Source organism: Sorex fumeus, unplaced genomic scaffold (assembly GCF_029834395.1).
Source record: "Sorex fumeus unplaced genomic scaffold, SorFum_2.1 ptg000125l, whole genome shotgun sequence".
In the NCBI taxonomy this organism is placed as follows: Eukaryota; Metazoa; Chordata; class Mammalia; order Eulipotyphla; family Soricidae; genus Sorex; species Sorex fumeus.
The window spans coordinates 915,664-935,598 of NW_026606182.1; the positions used below are offsets into that span (position 1 = coordinate 915,664).

Sequence of the window (19,935 nt, forward strand, 5' to 3'; positions counted from 1 at the left end):
ATGGGAAGCCATTAAAGGTAGGAAGGATCTATTCAATATGTTTGTACTTAAGAATATGTTGGTCTAATTTGGGATGAACAGAGAGACAGGGGCTTTATCTCAAGCAGAAACATAGAAGAACATGCCTGAGGGTCTTGAGGGTCTATAACAAACATTGTGGTAGCTTGGGCAAGATGTTGTTGGCTACCCATTTACTGTCTCTTCATTTAAGGCCAATCCTCTCAGTGTCACAAACAAGGATCTGGCTCAGTCAGTTGAGTGTACGTTCCCATCAATTGGAGTGCAGGTGAGTACAACAGTCAACTCCATAAAGTCTTTAACAATCCCGATGTTTATTGCAGCAGCATACGAGGCCCAGGAACAAGACATAACCGAAATATTGTGATATTTAGCAAGCTGAGGCTCTTTATGTTTAATTTTTAGGGTATCATTAAAGGTGCCAGGAATTGAACTCATGACCTCACACATGCAGGCCAATGTTCTTCTGTGGAGTCACTGTCCTGACCTCATATTGTTCTCTTCATTTCATACCAGAGGTGACACCGCAATTGTCTTGACTTGTGTTGTTTTGACTTCTCATTTCCTTTTTTCTCACAACTACTGCTGTTCCCACAATAGAAATTCACTGTAATCCTATGCTTTTTCTGTACACCCCAAGCAGCAATGATTTGACACAATTTCCAGCAGTTCAACTATCATCACACACCATCACCATCACCACCATCACCATTACCACCACCATCACCACCACCACCACCATTGCCATCAACACCATCAACACCATCAAGACCACCATCACCACCATCATTGTCCTTAAGAGTTACAAACTAAGTGAAAGAAGTCCACCTGAGGAGAAATGTAGGTTTCTGTAGGACAGACCAAGCAAGGAAAAAACGAATTACACGAAGGAATCAATGGATGTTTTGCTGGACTATAAACCAAGGAAAGGTCTACAGTGGAGCCATGATACTTCTCTATTCCAACAATATGAACATCTCATCTTTGCCCCATTTCCAGATCTTTAATATGTTGATCTGCCCACAGACTGTTCCTCCTTGTCTCTATCTTTGTTCCTCTAACATTCTTTAATCGCAAATCAATGGTTACTCCCCACTACACTTGCTGTCCATCCCCTTCTCTGCTTTATTCCTAGATCTCTGTTATGACCTTGTCTTTCTTTATTAACCTTCTACTTGTACTCAGCTATAGATGGAGTCAACACCTCAATGCCAATTCTATGATCTTGATTTTGCCCTCTACTTCCCTGTGACAATGTATCCCACACCTTAGTCCCACCCACCACCTTGCTCCCTGCACTCTTCTGAGGGAATCAGACGTTACATCAGCACCTCATAGACCTGTTGGAGTCCCACCAACATATTTTCCACCTCCTGAGCCCGCTGCCTCAGCATCTCACCAGACTCTGATTTTGCCTGCTCCAGTAATCCCTTTGAGTCTTTCACAAGCCTGTTTAGATAGATCAGAATTTCTAAACCTGTGCAGGCCCCACCATTGTTCCAAGTTCTCTTGATTATTTTCATAGCAGTGTTTCTAAACATTGCGATGGTTACCTCTAACTTGATTGCAGTTGATTCTAAATTCTTGGCCTCAGCTTCTATGGATGATATATATTTGTGCTCCTTTCCCCTATAGACATAAGTTATGTAAAGACACAGTAAAATCAGTGTCACACTAATTGCAGACACTGCAACACTGAGCCCTATTGAATATAGGATCAGAACTAGGCCCACTCCAGCTAGTTTGAAGAATGGGACTTTAGTGAAATTGGCCACCCAATTAGCAACGGTACGTTTCTTTTGGACCTGGTCGGCCTCCTCTGCAAGTGTACGGAACTGTTTTATGTGATCCTGAATACACATTTTCAAGTCAGGATAGGACTTCAAAAACGTCTGCTTGAACTCCTTTTCTTGTTGGCGCATCTTTTCTGAGGTCATGAGGGCTCCATGTTTCTCCGGATCTTCAGGAATTGCCATTGCCATATCGCTATAAGAAAGAAGGCAGGTATTGAAAGTCAATTAGATGATCCACAAGCGAGCTGCACAATGTGTATCCTGGATACATCTCAGAATTTTCACTATCACTCAAATGAAGAATATGATAGGAGGAATGAATTTCTTCCTAACAATAAGTATGTGTTACACATTGTTGATGATTCCCAGTACTTAATTCATCGCGATATAAATATGTGAACATCATTTAAGATGTTCGCAAGTCATAGGTATTTATTAAAGACCCAACACCTTCAAGGACCAGTTAACACCTTCAGCACAGCAGGTGTTTGTAAAGCAGCAACCTTCTATCAATAAGAAAGGGGATGGATGCGGGAGCACCTTGGTTCAGAGTATTTAGTGTGGAGTGAGACTAAAGTTGCTCACTCAGGTCTGAGCTTTGCCCATAGCCTCTGGGAAGTGTTTTCCCAGCACCTAGAATGTTCTATTTGATAGAGGATTCTCAACTACACAGATATTGGGCCAGTGGATAGTCTGACAATTGAATTATTCCCTTAATGGGTAGACAAAGGACTTTCACAGAGTGCCCAGGATTGTCAAAATGTTCTTATTTCTCCCTACAGGATGTGTTTAATGTCATGCTATAAAGAAGAGTTTCAGCCCTGTTTCTTCCCGGTATGATTTTCAGATGTTGATACTAATTGAGCATCACTGTGTCAATTAGTGATGTCAGTGCCATGATAAGTATTTTGCACGCATTGCCTTAATGACAGTAAACTGAGACATGACACTGAAGCAAATCCCTTGTGCATGCTCACATAATCTCTTCCCACTGTTTCCTCTCAACTCACACCGTCACTGTCATTTGGATGACATAGCCATTTTCGGATGTTGTGAGTAGAGCACATCCCTCACCCATACCACAGATAACTACTACATGAGGAGGAGTGCTTGCAAGGACGAAGGTAGCCCAGAGTGACAGAATGAGTGATATTGGAGCTGACCACTTTTTTCATCTTACTTGCTTGATTGACTCAGTATCGGCATAAAATTGCTTCCCCTCTTCATCTTTGCTCAACTGATGATGCAGATCCTCCTGATTCACTTTTTTGGGGGTTGTAGAGGATGGTGTCCTCGATAAAGCTCTCTAAATGGAAGAAGAAAGTACAAAAGATTAGAGCACTGGGGAGCAGCTGGTATTGAGTCCACGGTGCTTTCATGTGCTTCTAGCTGAGCACTGTCCCCTGAGACGGTATTGATGGAATCACCTGGTGCATGGAATTAGTGTGTCTCCCCTTTTACCTGTTAGGTCTCAGCCTCCACTTTGGCTATATTGGAGATGAGATTTTTAGAGGGGAAGGATGGTTAAATGAATCGTAAGTTTCAGATTATAGATCGCTAACACTGGAGTCGTAGGAAATGAAGAGGATTCTGAATTTCTCCCCACAACTCTCTCCACAGAGGACAGGCCATTGGAGGACAGAGTTGGAAGATGGCAGCTAAGAAAAGAGATCTCCCCAGAATCCAATCTTGCCAGAACCTCAATCTTCTATTTCCAGTCTCCAGAATTAATGATGTCACTCTGCCTCTCTGTGTGTTTAGGAATAGTCTGTCATGCTTTAGACGGAACCTGCAGGCACTTTGGTGCAGAAGGTCGGGCAGCACCCCGGACACAAGTGCTCCCATGTTCACAGGACACAGAGGGCTGTTCCCAGTCAATGGACTGGATGTGGTGAATGGGGACAGGTACAAGCATTTGTGTGTGTGTGTGTGATAGAGAGTGAGAAAGAGACAGAGAGAGACAGAGAGAGAGAGGGCATGCTGAGACGATGTAGGTGTGTTTCCAGCTCCATAGAGGCAAGCAGGTATTCTCATTTCACAGGATGAGTGATCACACCTCCAGCAGGAAGAAAGCTCAGGACTTAAATCTGAGTCAAATTTCAGGCATGTCTGTGACATTCCATTGAAGCCTTCTTATGTTTCAAAAGTTCCTCCAGTCACTACCTTAAATGCTATAACATGTGTGTGGAGACTTAAAGCTGTGGTTATATTAAAAAATGTTGGTGCTGCCTAAGTACCATGAATAAAACTACAGTTCCAGGCAAAAAGGTATCATTTTGTTCATCCTAGACCCTCTAATATGGGCGGTGGAAGGGGAGTGTTCAGATGGATAGGGTTGGATCCTCATGTCTGACCCTGGGGATCAGCCCTCATCGCCTCTTCCTGGTTCTCTCATGGGACACAGTTCCCTAATGGCTCTCTCACCCCTGCAGATCCATTGTCTGAACAAGAGATCCTCCTGTTTCTGGAGCAGGTTGATCTTAGAAATCTTCAGTCTGGGACCCAGGGCTGCGCTGCCTCTTGTTTCTGATCATTCCTCCCTCCCTCCTCTGCAATAGCACAGGGTCTGCACCACCTGCCTCCTGGTAGTTCCTGGAGGATTGGATTTTACTGGACTTTTTATAGAGGAGAAAAAACAAGACTGTCATGAGAGAAAATGCTTCTGGTAATAAAATGAATTTGAGTTGCAGGGGGTGATTCATATTTTTTTGTGGTTCTTCTGCTTCACTGAGAGAAGGAGGATAACATGATTAAGATGCAGGGAACCCAAAGCCTTGTGTGTATGGATTTATTCTTATGGGGTCTCTTCTAGGGTCACTGACATGAATAGGTCCCTTCCAGAGGTCATCATATCTGCTCAGCAGGAGCTTATGATAGGCTATTCAGGACAGGTGCTCTAACACAGCTATGAGGGGACACAGGATGGTGGGGAGAGATTCTACCAAAAACAAGAAGGGAAATAATCAGCATTTTGGTGCTGCTCCTGTGCGGGCACAGGGTACAATATACAGTGATTTTCTATTTAACAAAGGGAAAATTTTTTTTCGTTATATGAGGGTGCAGGTAACATGGCCCATGTCACGCAGTTCCAATATTGCAAAGACAAGACGGGTTCCTACTCAAGGTTGGCCATGGCAACTTCCATTTCCAACATCGCTGTAGTCTAGAGAGTTTAAAGTAGAGAGTTTCACGAATTTTGAAAGCATGAGATGGACTTAAGTATGGACTTAAGTTCATACTGTTCATGAACTTTTCAATTTTTATTTCCTATGGAGGATATCTCAGCCTGGAGGTACCCTCTCACTGTGGGGTCCCAGGGAGGATCCAGTCAGAGGACAGGAAACTGAAGATCTTGGTTCATCATACTCAGCACTCTGTATTGAGGTAGAGGTGTGATCTCACTCTCGGGGGGGGGGGGAGAACAAACTGTGGGGTTCAATGTGAGAAACTGAGCCATAGAGATCAGTTAAAGGATGGGTCTGGGTTTCCTTCCAGACGGGCTACAAATGCTAAAATGCTGCTACTCAATCCCTCTGCCAAATCTCCCAATAAACCCCAGAATTCAGAGAGGGCTCTCTTTCATCCTCTCTTGCTGAGATGTTCATGGCCCTCATTCGGGTAATAACTGACTCTGTCTCTTCAGGGGATTCCTGCTGGTCTAGACTGAGTGTGCTCACTGAGGACAGGCATGGCGGTGTCCTTCTGTGAAAAGCAATTGATGACATTGATCTTTTCTCAGGACTTTTCCAGCGCTCTGTTCACTAGCTGTTCCATGAATCTGAGACCTTGGGAGATCACTTTTTCTGTGCACTTTTGAAGGTCACCAAGTAGGTTCCTCCTTTGTGTTCCTCTATTCACACGCCCTATATACAACATCCAGGAAGTCAAGGATGGGGAAGTAGGAGATGGAGGGAGAAGGGAAGGAGAGCAAGAGGAAGAAAAAGAGAAGATGAAACAAAATGCTTCTATTGAAGTAATCAGATGACTAACATATTCAAACAGTCGGAAAAGGTTCTTTATGAGAACCAGAAAGAAAATACACAAAGAATTGAAGACATATTTTGGGAAATTTTGAGTTGAGCAACCTTGTGATTTCAACCCCAGAAACTTAATGGAAAAGTTAAATTTATGTGATCTTGTAGAAGTTATCTTTTACATCTTATCATCTCATTCCTACTTTGGACAAACTGGTAGGCTACCGAATGTAACCTGCCCACATGACAGAGTCTGGCAAACTCCCCGTGGCGTACCCAATATGCCAAATACCAGTAACAACGAAGGGTCTCATTCTCCTAACTCTGAAAGAGCCTTAAATATGGCACTTTTTAAAAAAATCTCAGGGCTAGGACAAAGGACACGTTACTGGGGCCTGCTCGAGGCAACCGACGAATAACAGGATGGTTGTGATTGTGACTTGTAGAAGTTAAATATTGTAACGAATGCCCATAAGCCAATGCAGAGACAGCTAGAGATACTCAGACACTGTTTTCAGTTTTTCAGCATAAAAGAGAACCTTCTGCAGTAAAACCTACTATCCCACCTATCAGCAGAAGCCCTGATAAAGCAGGGCTCTAAGTGGGTGAGAGATCTGAGCTTCCCTCTCTATGAGATGTCTCTATAAATATTAGAAGTCACACAAGCCTTCTGATGAAGGTATGTAAGGGGAAAGGAGAGATTCAATAACACAAAGGATAGTATCTGCATAAACTGTAGATGAGAGCAACACACACACACACACACACACTCACGCATATTCACACACCACAAGTTTAGTTCTGTTTCTGTCTTCCAGCCAAGATGAGTGTGTAGGTCTTAGCAATGTGATTTCCTCTCCTCTCCCAGGCAGCCTCTGGATTCAGAGCACACAGATCTGAACCCCATCACCCCAGAAACTCCAGAAAGGGGTAGACTGAGGGTATGGAGGGCCCGTCATCTTCCTGCTCCCATTTTCCTCATGGAACCCTGGGGAATTCACTCCCCTCATGGGGCTTCAGTTTACAAAAGGACCTAGCACTGAGCAGGCACCCAGACCCGTGGGTGACACCAAACCCGAGTCCTTGGGTTTCATGCACAAGCTGTTACCTGAATCTTGATAGTAATCCTTTGTCCCCTGAAGGTGGGCAACAGGGCCCTGAGGACTGGAGTGCCAGATACAGGGTGGAGATCCCCCCACTCTCCTCCTCCTCCTCTGCTGCCTCCATATTCCCATGGGAATAGCCCCACACACCCTCATCTCACCCCCTCCCCACGGCCACATTCAATTGCCTCTCGAGGTCACTGTGTCTCAAGGAAACAGTTCAATGAAGGGTATGGGTCGTTTTTGTGATCCCACCTGAGCAGTCCCCTCCCTCTTAGTTCAGGGAACAGGAGGAGGGAGCAGCAGTTGGGCCATGGGTTCAAATCTGGGCTCTGCTTCTGATTCCTGTGTGGCCTCGTGCCTTTTACCTAACTCCCCAGAACTTGGTTCTCCTTGTCCATAGTCACCACTGTCCTTAGATCGAGGTTGTGAGAAGATGAGGGCGAGGGAAAGGAGGTGGGGTCCTCTCTCCCCTGCTTACCCAGGAGTCCTCTTCTGGCTGTTGGGATTAGGATCCAGGATCTTCCAGTACAGCTCAGCTCCTTACTCCGTGGTTAAATATGAATGTGCACAGCTCCCAGGAATTGAATCAGAAACTAAAACTCACTACTCTCGAGCCTGTGAAGATAAATCGACCACACCGGGTCCAATGTCCAGATCACAGCACCTCAGTCTCTCTTCCTTTCTCGCCCTGTTAGAAAAGTATTTTCAGATCTCACATCTCAGATTATTTTTTAATGTAGCAGAACTGCTATTTATTCAGCCATTGATTAAGCTGATTGAATTGGGCATGAACTCCACATTACTTTTTTAAAATTCAGAATGTTAATTTAATTTTATTATTTTAATTATTATTATTTTTTTTGACGAATCAATAGCATAGCGGATAGGGAGTTTGCCTTGCACGTGGCTGACTGGGTTCTATTCCTCCATCCCTCGTGAAGAGCCTGGTAAACTACCGAGAGTATTCCACCCACACGACAGAGCCTGGCAAGCTACCCTTGGCATATTCGATATGCCAAAAATAGTAATAAGTCTCACAATGGAGATGTTATGGGTGTCTGCTCAAGCAGATCAATGAACAAAGGGACGACAGTGCTACAGTTCTATTATTATTTTTAATCACTGTGAGATACAGTTACAAAGTTCTGCTGTTTGAATTTCAATTATACAATGATCGATCACCCAACCCTCCACCAGTGCACTTCAACCACCAATGTCCCCAGTACCCCCCATCTCACTCCCCAACTGTCTCTATGGCAGACGATTTCCCCCATGCTCTCTTTTGTATTGCTTGGTATGAATAGCACAAGATGTCATGGCCACACAATCCAGGAATTCTAAAATTTTAGATAATTAGGGTCTGGAGAAATCTCTGCAGTGAGCTGGTCGGTTCAGAGATTCTTTTGTGTGTCTCTGGATCATGGCCATTAAGGAGCTTAAGTAGCAGCTGCAGGCAGTTTGTGGGTGTGACCTCCATGGGAATGGGGAATGAGAAGGACCGACTCACCTCCTATCCCTTGAAGCCTAAAGTTTGCTGTCACTGAACCCATGTACCTACACTTCTCACTGGGTTTAGGAAGTTGGCAGTGCCGAGGTTTTTAAGGGGCAGGTGAAGGAATGATGCCTACCCCCATCTGAGGCATCCTGGTGAGGTTGGCCTGTCTTAAAGTTTGGAGGCATCTGTGCAGCAAGCTGCTTGGTTTGGAGATTCTTTTGTGTGTCTCTGGATCATGGACCTTGAAATGTTTTCCAGAGAAATAAACGATTGGCATATGCCCTGTAGGATGCTTCCACTTGCCTGCAATGAGCTGTGTCACTGGCCCTAACTGCGACTTTCTATCTCTTTCAAGATTTATGGGTCTCTGAAATAAGGCCAGTAAATGAGCTTGTATAGCTAAACCGGAGGTGGTTTGTGGGTGTAACTCCCACATATCTAACTTTTGGCCATTCAATTTCTTGGTAAAGTTAGCCCCAAGTTTTTGGGGTCCAGCAAAAGTCACAGCAGCAATTTTGGGGTATCAGGAAGTTTGATGGCACCATCAGGCTTCGATGCACTCACCCCACAGGTACAGGTTGACCTGCTGGCAGAACCATACCCCCACGTTTCAGATTTCTTTGCTCAGTCCACCACCTGTGAACCAGGAAGGGGTCGAAATTTACGGCAATATAGCCAATCGGATTGACACTTTAACATCCATTTAGCTTTTGTCTATGTCAGAGAATGAGATAAATACACAAGAAGACAAATACGCAAGGACTGAGCTACAGACACTAAGGCAGGGGGAGAAGTTAAAGACTTTGGTCATCCTGGATTCCACATCAATAGGATGTCATGGCTTCATGGTGTAGAGATCAAGATGATAGATGCTGAGAGGAGAAGAGAACAGTTTTCTAAGAAACAAAACAGCACTTCCAGGGGCACCCAGAATTGACAGCATTTATATGGCCGAAGAAGCAACTCAACTCCAACCCACAAAAGACTTCTACTGAAGACTTCACTGAAAACTCCAGGCAGACCAAATTCACAACTTAAATCAAGTCTTCAGGAATCAGTCTTTCTGGATGCTTGTTGTATTTTGGTCCTGACACCCAGGATTCACCCAACACTTGAGGCTATGGACACCCATTCATGAAGTTCGAGAACCAGAGAATATCCATGGGTCTCCTCTACCTGGGAGGAGAGGTGTCCTTATTCAGGACCAACATTGTTTTTATGGGTAACAGTTGGGTTCTGAATGGAAGGTCAGAATGTCAGAAAGATTATATCGTGAGATGCTGGATTTTTATAAATCTGCTGTGACTGGTCATCTTGGTGTCCCTGATAAGGATGACCCAAGACCCACAGAACAAGAGGCACAGACAGAGTCGGATGATGTAGCAGCCGTGGGGCGGGGCAGGGAAGGGGAGAATGAAGCTTCTGGTGGAAATGTGCATTAGGTACTTTTAAAAAAATTGTTTTTATTTCATATACATTTTCACTCAAACCATGAGCTACCATTGACCCACTGGAGACATTACATTTTTAGCAACTATAAAATTAGACACTACTGACCCCAATATCACAAGAGTCACCCAGAATGACCATCTACGGTCAGGATCTTGTTCCAGTCTATGTTTATCTGCATATCAGCCACTATGAAGGCCTTGGCAGTTTTGTGGGGAGTGATCTGGGGATACTGAGATGGGGCCCGGCAGCTGCCACAGCGCCACCTAGAGGCGCCTGGTAGAATCAGCACCCAGAGGATGGCGCACCTCAGTCCTTTACTTCCACCCACCACCCTGCTCCCTGCACTCCTCTGAGGGAATCCGACCCTACTGCAGCTTCACATAGAGCTGTTGGAGTCCCACCAACGCATTTTCCAGCTCCTGAGCCTGCAGTCTCAGCGCCTCACCAGACTGTGATTTCCCCCCTTCATACAAATCCTTTGAGTCTTGCACTAGACTGTATACATCTGCCAGAATTGTTAGGCCAGTGGCGACCCCACCAATGATACGGGCTCCCTTGGACATTATCCTAGCATTGCCTACAAACACTTTGCCCAACAGACTACTTTGAGATGTTGCCTTGTGGCCAAGTTTAATGGCACGAACATGCTTTGCTATGTTTCTCACAACCCTAAAACTGTTTACTAAAGAAGAGATTCTTTTTTTGATATCACCTAAAATTTCCCAGAGCAGACGTAAATTGTCTTCAGTCGATTCCAATTTCTTGACCTCAGCTTCTATGGATGACATATAACTGTGCTCCACGATGCTGGTGGCCACAGCTGTGACAGTAGCTGCTGAACCTGTCACCAAACCAGCTCCTGACACTGCTAAACTGAGCCCTCCTGTAAATGGGGCCAGACCTATGCCCGCAATACACAAGATGCCGGATACGATGCCAGTGGAGTCTGCCACCACATTAGCAATGGTACAGTTCTTGTGGACCTCGTCAGCCTTTTCTGCAAGTGCATGGAGCTGTTTTATGGACTCTTCAGCTTCCTTTTTGGCCCGAGAATATAACTTCAAAAACTTCTCCCTGAACTCCTTCTCTCGTTGGCCCATCTTTTTGATTTCTGCGACCGTGAGTTTTCCATGTTTCTTTAGACCTTCACGAACTGCCTTTGCCTCATCTCTATAACAAAGAAGGCAGATATTGACAGTCAGTTAGATTATCCGCAAGTGGGCTGGACAATGTGTATCTGGGATAATCCTCAGCATTTTCACTAACATTCAAATGAAAGGAGCAATGAATTTTTTCCTTAAAATTAAGTATGTGTTATACATTTTAGATGATACCCAGTACTTATTCATTGGGGTATAAATATGTGAATATCATTTAAGGTACTCTTAAATCATAGGTCTTTATTAAACAATGAACACTCTCAAGGACAAGTTAACACCTTCAACACATCAGTGTTTGTATCTACCCTCTAAAATAAGAAGAGGGATGGACGTGGAAATGCCTTGGCTCAGAGCATTTAGTGTGGAGTGACAGTAAAATGGCTCATTCAGGTCTGAACATTTCCATAGACTCTGGGAAATAATTTCCTGACACCTTGATTGTCCTATTTGATAGATGGATCTTCAGTTACATGGATATCGGGCTAGTAGATGGTCTAACAATGTGATGTTATGATGGGGCTTTGGGCCATGTCATATCAGCTCTGACCTGCGTAGAGTCCGAAAGCTACAGGTCATAATGTGGGTAGTATGCGTCTGACCTGAATTTAATTTTACACAGTGATTGGGTAGAAAATGACTACGTTCTTGAGCAAGGCTTAGTCAGGTTATGTGAAGCTCTCATCTGGACTGGAACTTGACCGTGGCTTTCCAGGTCCTCCTTGCCAATCAGTAAAAGCCTACCTAAAAAGAACCTAGTGAGTTGGATTAGCGAGATAATACCCCCTACTTGTCCCATCACCACATATGGTATTAAACCACCCTCATTTAAAAAAATTTTATTAGTGAAATACCATGAGGTACAGTTGTAGACTTACAAATTTTTGTGCTTGGGTTTCAGTTATACAATGATCGAGTAACCATCCCTCCACCAGTGCCCATTCTCCACCACCACTAACCCCAGTATCCCTCCCACCCCCATCCAACCCTGCCTCTGTGGCAGGGCATTCCCTTTTGTTCTCTCTCTCCTTTTGGGTGCTGTGGCTTGCAAAAGAGGAATTGAGTGGCAATCATGTTCTGTCTATAGTCTACTTTCAGCATGCATCTCCCATCCTGGGTGGATCTTTCCAACACCCTTTATTTGGTGCTCCCTTCTCTATATGATCTGCCTTTACCCCTAGCATGTGCTTCTGGCCTCCAAGCCATGGAGTGAACCTCCTGATACTTATCTCGGCTATTCTTGGGTGTTAGTCTCCTATTTTGTTACTTTATGTTCCCCAGCCACTGGAGCGATAGCACAGCGGTAGGGCGTTTGCCTTGCACGCAGCCAACATGGCCGACCCGAGTTCGCTTCCTCTGCCCCTCTCGGAGAGCCCAGCAAGCTACCGAGAGTATCTCGCCCGCACGGCAGAGCCTGGCAAGCTCCCCGTGACGTATTCGATATGCCAGACACAGTAACAACAAAGTCTCCAATGGAGACGTTACTGGGCCCGCTCGAACAAATCGGTGATCAATGGGAGGGCCTTTACTTACTTTACTTTATGTTCCCCAGATGAATGCAATCTTTCTATGTCAATCCCTCACTTTCTGACTCATTTTGCTTAGCATGGTACTTTCCATGTAGTACCACTTGTGTGGAAATTTTATGACTTCATCTTTTCTAACAGCTACATAGTACTCAATTGTGTAGATGTACCAAAGTTTCTTTAACCAGTCATCTGTTCTCGGGCACTCAAGTTTTTTCCAGATTCCAGATATTGTAAAGAGTGTTGTAATGAACAAACAAGTGCAGATGTCATTTCGACTATACTTTTTTGCCTCTCTGGGATATATTCCCAGGAGTGGTATTGCTAGGTTAAACCACCCTCATTTCTTATGTATTCGTTCTTGACTTGGCTTTAACCAAAGTTCTCTTAGATCAGTTTTGCAAGAATGCCCCCTATTCTTGGTGTATCTGGATATTCCTGGCACCCAGTTCACTCTCCTTCTTCACTAAAATTCCTACTTGCATTTGATGTATTTTCTCCATCTCCTCTATGGCAGTGATTCAAACACCTATAAAACTGCTCATGAATATGGTCATCTCAAAGTTCTTAACAAGAGTCAGAATTGGTTTCTCCCCAACAGGGTGAGATTCCTGGTTAGCAACATCCAAATGGGAGGTGATATTGAGTGCAGGACAATGACATTTCCTGAGGATAAACAATGTCAAATTTGAGACCTTCCCAGACATTGCCCTTCCCCTTACCTCTATTAACTGCCATCATTTCTCTCTAATAAACTGTAACTTTATTGCCCATCAATAAAGTGATGGTGAGCCCATCAGCCTTATTAACTCTGTGAGACAACCTTGTGAACTTTCCATCTTTTTAATTGAGTTTTGGAAGACCCCACCCCAAATTTGTTGATGGTGTCAAATGTAAAGTTGTTTGGTGGATATGGCTTCACACTGGGCAGCGTGGCTAATTCTTGAATTGAGAAAAAACTCATTAACAATAGAAGGAAACTTTAACTGTGTTTCCCACTTACACATACAATCCTGGTAATATAAACTTCAAGATATCAGCCAAAATTACAACTACCGATTCAGATGCCTAGCAAGAAGCATCTTCTACTAAGCTTGGTTCACTTAGGCTATAGAGTGACCCTCAATGACTTCTTTCCTACTGGCCTCTCAAGTGTTACAAGTCAAATTTTAGCTTTTCAGGAAGAGCTGCTAGTATGTACCTATCAGTTCATGTGAAATGTTACAGAACCTCAAAAATATCTCAGAGATGAAGTTGAGAGTCTTCTCTTGTTACAAAAAGATAATGCTAGAAAAATCTGCGTTTGGCTTGCTTCTGGAGAGAAACTTTCTTCAACTGGACTTGGGGGTCTCCTCTGCATCTTTCAATCATACACACAAAAATGCAGCTACTTTGCAAGTAACTGTGATATTATTAGTGGTCAGTTACAACACTGACCCCAGACACAGGTCAGGGGCTTCCTATGTAGAATAGAAGGGTGTCCTGTATGGGGGTGAAAAACCCTTATCTCTAGGTAGCTGTGGATAAAATGATCGCCTAAACCCAGTCATCCACCGCAGACTTATGGTGTCCAATTTGGAAGGGAAGAATTCTGGGCAGGATGATAGTGGTAGTTGTCCATTGAACCCCACTGTTTACTCCAATTCCTTCCATCATGGCAGAAGAATACTCTCATTGGAAATGTGAGAAATCTGGGAATACCAAGCATAGATTTAAAGCCCTCATGCTGGGTACAGAGAGAGTCAGGATCTAGCCCACTGTGCGGAAACATCTTATGACTTCTCTGTCCCATGGGCTGAAATGTCCATGTAGCAATTGAATTGTCCCCTTAATTGGAGAGAAAGGACTCACAGAATGCCCTGGGCTGCCAAAATGTTCTTCCTTCTCCCTAAAGGAAATGTTTACTTTCATCTCTATGAAAAGGACTCTCAGCCCTGTTTCTTCCCGGTCTGGTTTCCAGATGGTGATATTAGTTGATTCTCGTTGTGTGTCAGTACTATGCTAAGTACTTGTATGTATTGCCACATTTGCTTGAAAGAAAGTGAACCGAGATATGACACTGAAGCAAATCCCTTGTGCATGCTCACATAACCCCTTCCCATGCACTCCTCTCAACTCAGATTGTCACTGCCATTTGGATGCATAGCCATCACATATTTTGAGTGAGCAACCCCTCCCAAGAGGGGTGGACTAGCAAGGAAGAAAGGAGCCCAGATTACAGAATGAGTGATATCCTACTTAGCCCTTCCTTCCTCTTGCTTACCTGGTTAACTCAGCATCGGCCACAAATTGCTCCCACTCTTCATCTTTACTAAACAGAAGATGGAGGTCCTCCTTGTTCACTTCATTCAGGAGAGAGTTGATGGTGTCCTCAATAATGCGCTCTAGATGGAAGAAGAAAGAAAAAGATGAGAACACTGGGGAGCAGTTTCCCTGGCATTGAGTCCACGGTGCTTCCATGTGCTTCTCGCTGAGCACTGTCCCCTGAGACACTGTGGAAGGAATCTCCTGGTTCATGGAATTAGAATGTCTCCCCTTCCACTTGTTAGGCCTTGGCCCCTTCTTTTGGATATATTTGATGATGAGGTACTTAGAGTGGTAAGAAGTGCTAAATGAGTCATAAGATTGAGATCTTCGATCTCTAACACTGGAGTTCTAAGAAATGAAGGGGTCTCTGAGTATCTCCCCACCTTCTCTCCACAGAAAACAGGCTAATAATGGAGTACAGAGTGGAAAGGCGGCAGCTTGCTCACTAAGAAAAGAGGTCTCCCTAGAATCCAACCCTGCCAGCACCTCAATCTTCTATTTCCTGTCCCCAGAATTCATGAAGTCATCTCTGCCTCTCTGTGTGTTTAGGAATAGTCTGTCATGCTTTTCATGGAGCCTGCAGGCACTTTGGTGCAGAAGGTCTGGCAGCACCCTGGACACAAGTGCTCCCATGTTTCCAGGCTGTTTTCAGTCAATGGAATGAATGTGGCGAATGGGGACATGTACAAACAGGTACAAACATACATACATACAAACATGTGTGTATATATCTGTGTGTCTGTGTGAGTGTCTTTGTGTGTATGGGCGTGTGATAGGGGGTTTATTTGTGTGTGAAAATGAAAGAGTGGGGAAGAGAGAGAGAGAGAGAGAGAGAGAGAGAGAGAGAGAGAGAGAACATGTTGAGACAATGTAGGTATGTTTCCAGCTCCATTCAGGTAAGCAGATATTCTCTTTTCACAGGATGAGTGATCATACAGTCGGCAAGAAGAAAGCTCAGGACTTAAATCTGAGCCAAATTTCAGGTATCTCTGTGACTTTGTATTGAATACTCCTTAGGTTTCAAAAATTCTCCCCAATTCCTACCTTAAACTCTATAGCATATGTCCAGAGATTTAAAGATATGGTTATATTAAAAATTGATGGTGCCACCAATGCACTATGAATAAAACTGCAGTATCAGGCAGAAGGTATCTTTTTGTTCATCCTAGACTCTCTTATATGGGCAGTGGAAGGTGAGTATTCAAATAGGTGCCACTCAGGCCTAACCCTTGGGATCAGCCCTCATCCCCACTTCCTGGTGTCTCACAGAGGCTCTCCCCAGTCCAGCAGCCCCATCGACTGAACAAGAGATCCTCCTGTTTCTGGAGGAGGTTGTGTCCTAGGAATCTTCAGTCGTAGACTCCTGCTGGGACCCAGGGATGCTCTGTCTCTTGTTTCTGATCCAACCTCCCTCCCCTCCTCTGTGATTGCACAGTGGGAGCACCATCTGCTTCCTGGGAGTTCCTGGAGGATTGGATTTTATGTAGAGTGAAAGGGGGGAAAGACAGTGTGTGAGAGAGAATGCTTCAGGAAATAAAATAAATTTTGGTGGCAGTGCAGATTTGTATTTTTATGGTTTTTATGCTTCACTGAAGAAAAATAGAATACCAGGACTAGAATGAAGGGAACTCAAGGCCTTGTGTTTATGTATTTCTTCATGGAGAATCTCCTCTGGGGTCCTTGCCATGAATGGTCCCTCCCAGAGGTCATCATGTCTGGTGAGCAGGAGCCTATGATAGGGCTATTCAGGGCAGGTTCTCAAACACAGCTATGAGGGGATATGGGCTGAGACAGATTCTACCGGAAACAAGACGGGAAAGCATCAGCATTTAGGTACTGCCCCTGTGTAGGCACGGGTAGGAATACACAGTGATTCTCTGTTTAACACAGGGAAATTTTTTTCATTGTACAAATGGGTGCAGATAACATGGTCCTGTCACACAGTTCCAATATTTCAAAGACAAGATGGGCTCCTACTCTAGGCTTGATCATAACTACCTCCATTTCTATCATCTATGTAGTCTAGAGTGCTTCAGGCAGATAATTTAAGGAATTTTGAAAGCATGAGATGGACTTAAGTAATGTTAATGTAGCCTGGTTAGAATGGTCTTGTGGGGGAATGCTCGAGGCAAAAGGCTTGAAAGGCTAAAGAGACCACTTCAGAGTTGCTGATCAAGCCCCTTTCACCCTATCTCACCTCACCTAGTATAGAAACACTATTCCTTCTTCTCCCTCTGCTCTCTCTAAATATTCAGTAGCTGCCCTGGCTTCACTTGTGAGCCATTTAACAGTGGGAGTCAGGGAAGCTCTGAGTGAGCACCCCATCCATGGCTCCTGAGGACACACCAGGTGGAGATATTCTCACAGATCCAAATGGGTGAGTCATTTCCCCCTCTACAGTTTACTTGCTGTTCAAATCTCTTTTAATCTTTGATTCCTCAGGCGAATACCTTAAACTGAAGGTATCCCCTCATTGTGGGAATCTCAGGGAGGTCCCATTCAGAGAATAGGAAACTTAATACCTGAACTCATTATTATGCAGGATCTCACACTCAGCACTCTGTATCCAGTAGAGCGGTGTGGCTTCACCCTTGGGGAAAGAACAAAGTGTAGGGTTCAATGTAAGTAAATGATACTATATAGAGTAGTTACTACACTTGATCTTAACCAAAAGGCCGAGAAGCGATAGCACAGCGGGTAGGGCGTTCGCCTTACAAGCGGCCAACATGGCCGACCCGAGTTCGATTCCTCCGCCCCTCTCGGAGAGCCCGGCAAGCTACCGAGAGTATTCGATATGCCAGACACAGTAACAACAAAGTCTCCAATGGAGACGTTACTGGGCCCGCTCGAGCAAATCGACGATCAACGGGAGGGCCTTTATTTTTATAAAGTAGTTCACAATATTTGATTACATTTGATATTCGAACACCAATCCCACCACCATGACACTGTCCCACCATCATATTTTGGATGTTTCCATCCTGAACCCCAACCCCTGCCCCAAAACAGAACCGAAGTAATTTATTTTGTATTATTTGTTATGGGCTGGAGTGATAGCACAGCGGGTAGGGCGTTCGCCTTACAAGCGGCCAACATGGCCGACCCGAGTTCGATTCCTCCGCCCCTCTTGGAGAGCCCGGCAAGCTACTGAGAGTATCCGATATGCCAGACACAGTAACAACAAAGTCTCCAATGGAGACGTTACTGGGCCCGCTCGAGCAAATCGACGATCAACGGGAGGGCCTTTACCTTTACCTATAGAGTAGTTGGAATTTGGTCTGTACTTAACTGCAGCAGCATTACAAGTGCTAAAATACTGCCTTCTCAAACCCTCTGCCAAATCCCCCAATGAACCTCACAACATAGAGAAGGCTCTCTCTCAACGACTTTTGCTGAGATGTCCATAGTGCTCCTCATTGGGTAATAACTGACCCCACATCTCTGCATGGGCTCCACGCTGGTCTAGGTAGAGGGCACTGCCTGATGACAGGCATGGAATTGTCCTGTGAAAAGTTTTTGATGACACGATGACTGTTGATCCAGGGCTGGATATTCTCAGTTTTGTCCCTCTTGTTCACTAACTGTCCCACAAACCTCAGGTCATGGCTCGTCACTTTCTCAGTGCACCTTTGAAGGGCCCAAATCAGGCTCTTCCTTTCTGACTTTGGTGGGTTCCTATTCACATATCTTATACATAGAGGAAATCAAGGATTGGGAATCAGGTGATGAAGGAAGAAGGGAAGGAAAGCAATAAGAATAAAAAGAGTAGATGAACAAAACGGTTCTAATGAAACAATCAGACAACTAACACACTGTTCAAGAAGTCACAAAAGAAGGACTGGAGAGATAGCACAGCAGGTAGGGCATTTTCCTTGCACGCAGTCGACCTGGGTTCCATTCCCAGCATCCTATATGGTCCCCTGAGCACTACCAGGAGTAATTCCTCAGTGCAGAACCAGAAGCAACCCCTGTGCATCGCCAGCTGTGACCCCAAAGGCAAAAAAAAAGGAAGTCACGAATCTCAATCATCATGAGAACTTGGAAGAAAATCCATGAAGAACTGAAGCTATATTAAAGAAAATTTTGAGTTGAGGAACCTTGGACTATACTCCCAGAAAAGTAAAAGAAAAGCCAAATTTATGGAAACTCTTAACAATTAAAGCTTACAAAGAATGCCCATACACCAAGGCAATATAAGTAGACATCCTCGGACACAGTTTGAGAGCTACACATGCACACACTCACGCATGCCCAGTTGAGTTCTCTTTCAGGCTTCCCAGCCACAATGAGTGTGGGGGAGACAGCAATGTGGCTTCTTCTTCTTCTGTCTCAGGCAGTTTCTGGATTGAAGGAACACAGTTCTGAGCCCAATCACCCCAAAAATTCAAGAGAGGAAAGGGCTGGGGCCCCTGGAAGGCCTGGCATCGTCCTACTCCCTTTTTCTCAAGGGATCCTCAGAATGTCACTCCCCTCCTGGTGCCTATTGTACCCAGATACTCCCCATTGGGCAGACGCCCAACTCAGGTGGGTGACAACAAACATGAGTCCTGGGTTTCAGTGGCATACTGTTTTCTGAATCTTGACAGAAATCCTTTGTTCCCTCAGTTTAGGCAACAGGGCCTTGGGATCCAGAAGGCCAACGCACAGGAGAGAGACTCACCCGCTATCCTTCTCCTTCTCCTCTGCAGCCTCCATATTCTCAAGAGTGCCCCACCCCCCGCAATTCACTTGCCTTCTCCGATCACTGCGTCTCAGGGACACAATAAGGGGTAGCGAGTTGTCCTTGATAACTCTCCTGAGCAGTACCCTCTCTCTTATGCTTAAGAAACAAGAGGAGGGTCCGTCGGCTCCTCCCCTCCAGGTGGGTCGGGGGCGTCCAGCCGGGAAGTGCTCCTGCCCCCCCAGCCGCGCCTCAGATTCCCGCTTGAAGCCCAGTGGGGAGACTGTAGACCACCCTTCCTCCATTTCAGGATCCTGGGTGGGTGTCGCCTGGGACAGGCTCGGGGCGTGGCCACCAGGAAAGGGGCGTGGCCTCTTAAAAGTGGGCGTGGCCTTCTCCTTGGCGGGCAGCCGCTAATGCGCCCGCAGTTATATCACTCACATCAAG

General features: G+C 45.0%; 1 protein-coding gene and 1 pseudogene across 1 annotated transcript in view; both read right to left on the reverse strand.

Annotated features, from left to right (window-relative positions):
• Positions 1–19,935, reverse strand: part of LOC130044808 (apolipoprotein L3-like) — a 55,726-nt gene that overhangs the window by 28,597 nt on the left and 7,194 nt on the right. Inside the window, exons 2-4 of the mRNA XM_056137457.1 lie at positions 17,351–17,418; positions 14,785–14,905; positions 10,551–11,008 (exon numbers count right to left, since the gene is read on the reverse strand). Coding sequence (XP_055993432.1) covers positions 10,551–11,008; positions 14,785–14,905; positions 17,351–17,360 — 589 coding nt within the window. The 5' untranslated portion in view covers positions 17,361–17,418. The remainder of the gene's footprint in view (positions 1–10,550; positions 11,009–14,784; positions 14,906–17,350; positions 17,419–19,935) is intronic.
• On the reverse strand, positions 17,438–17,515 carry LOC130044931 (uncharacterized; annotated as a pseudogene).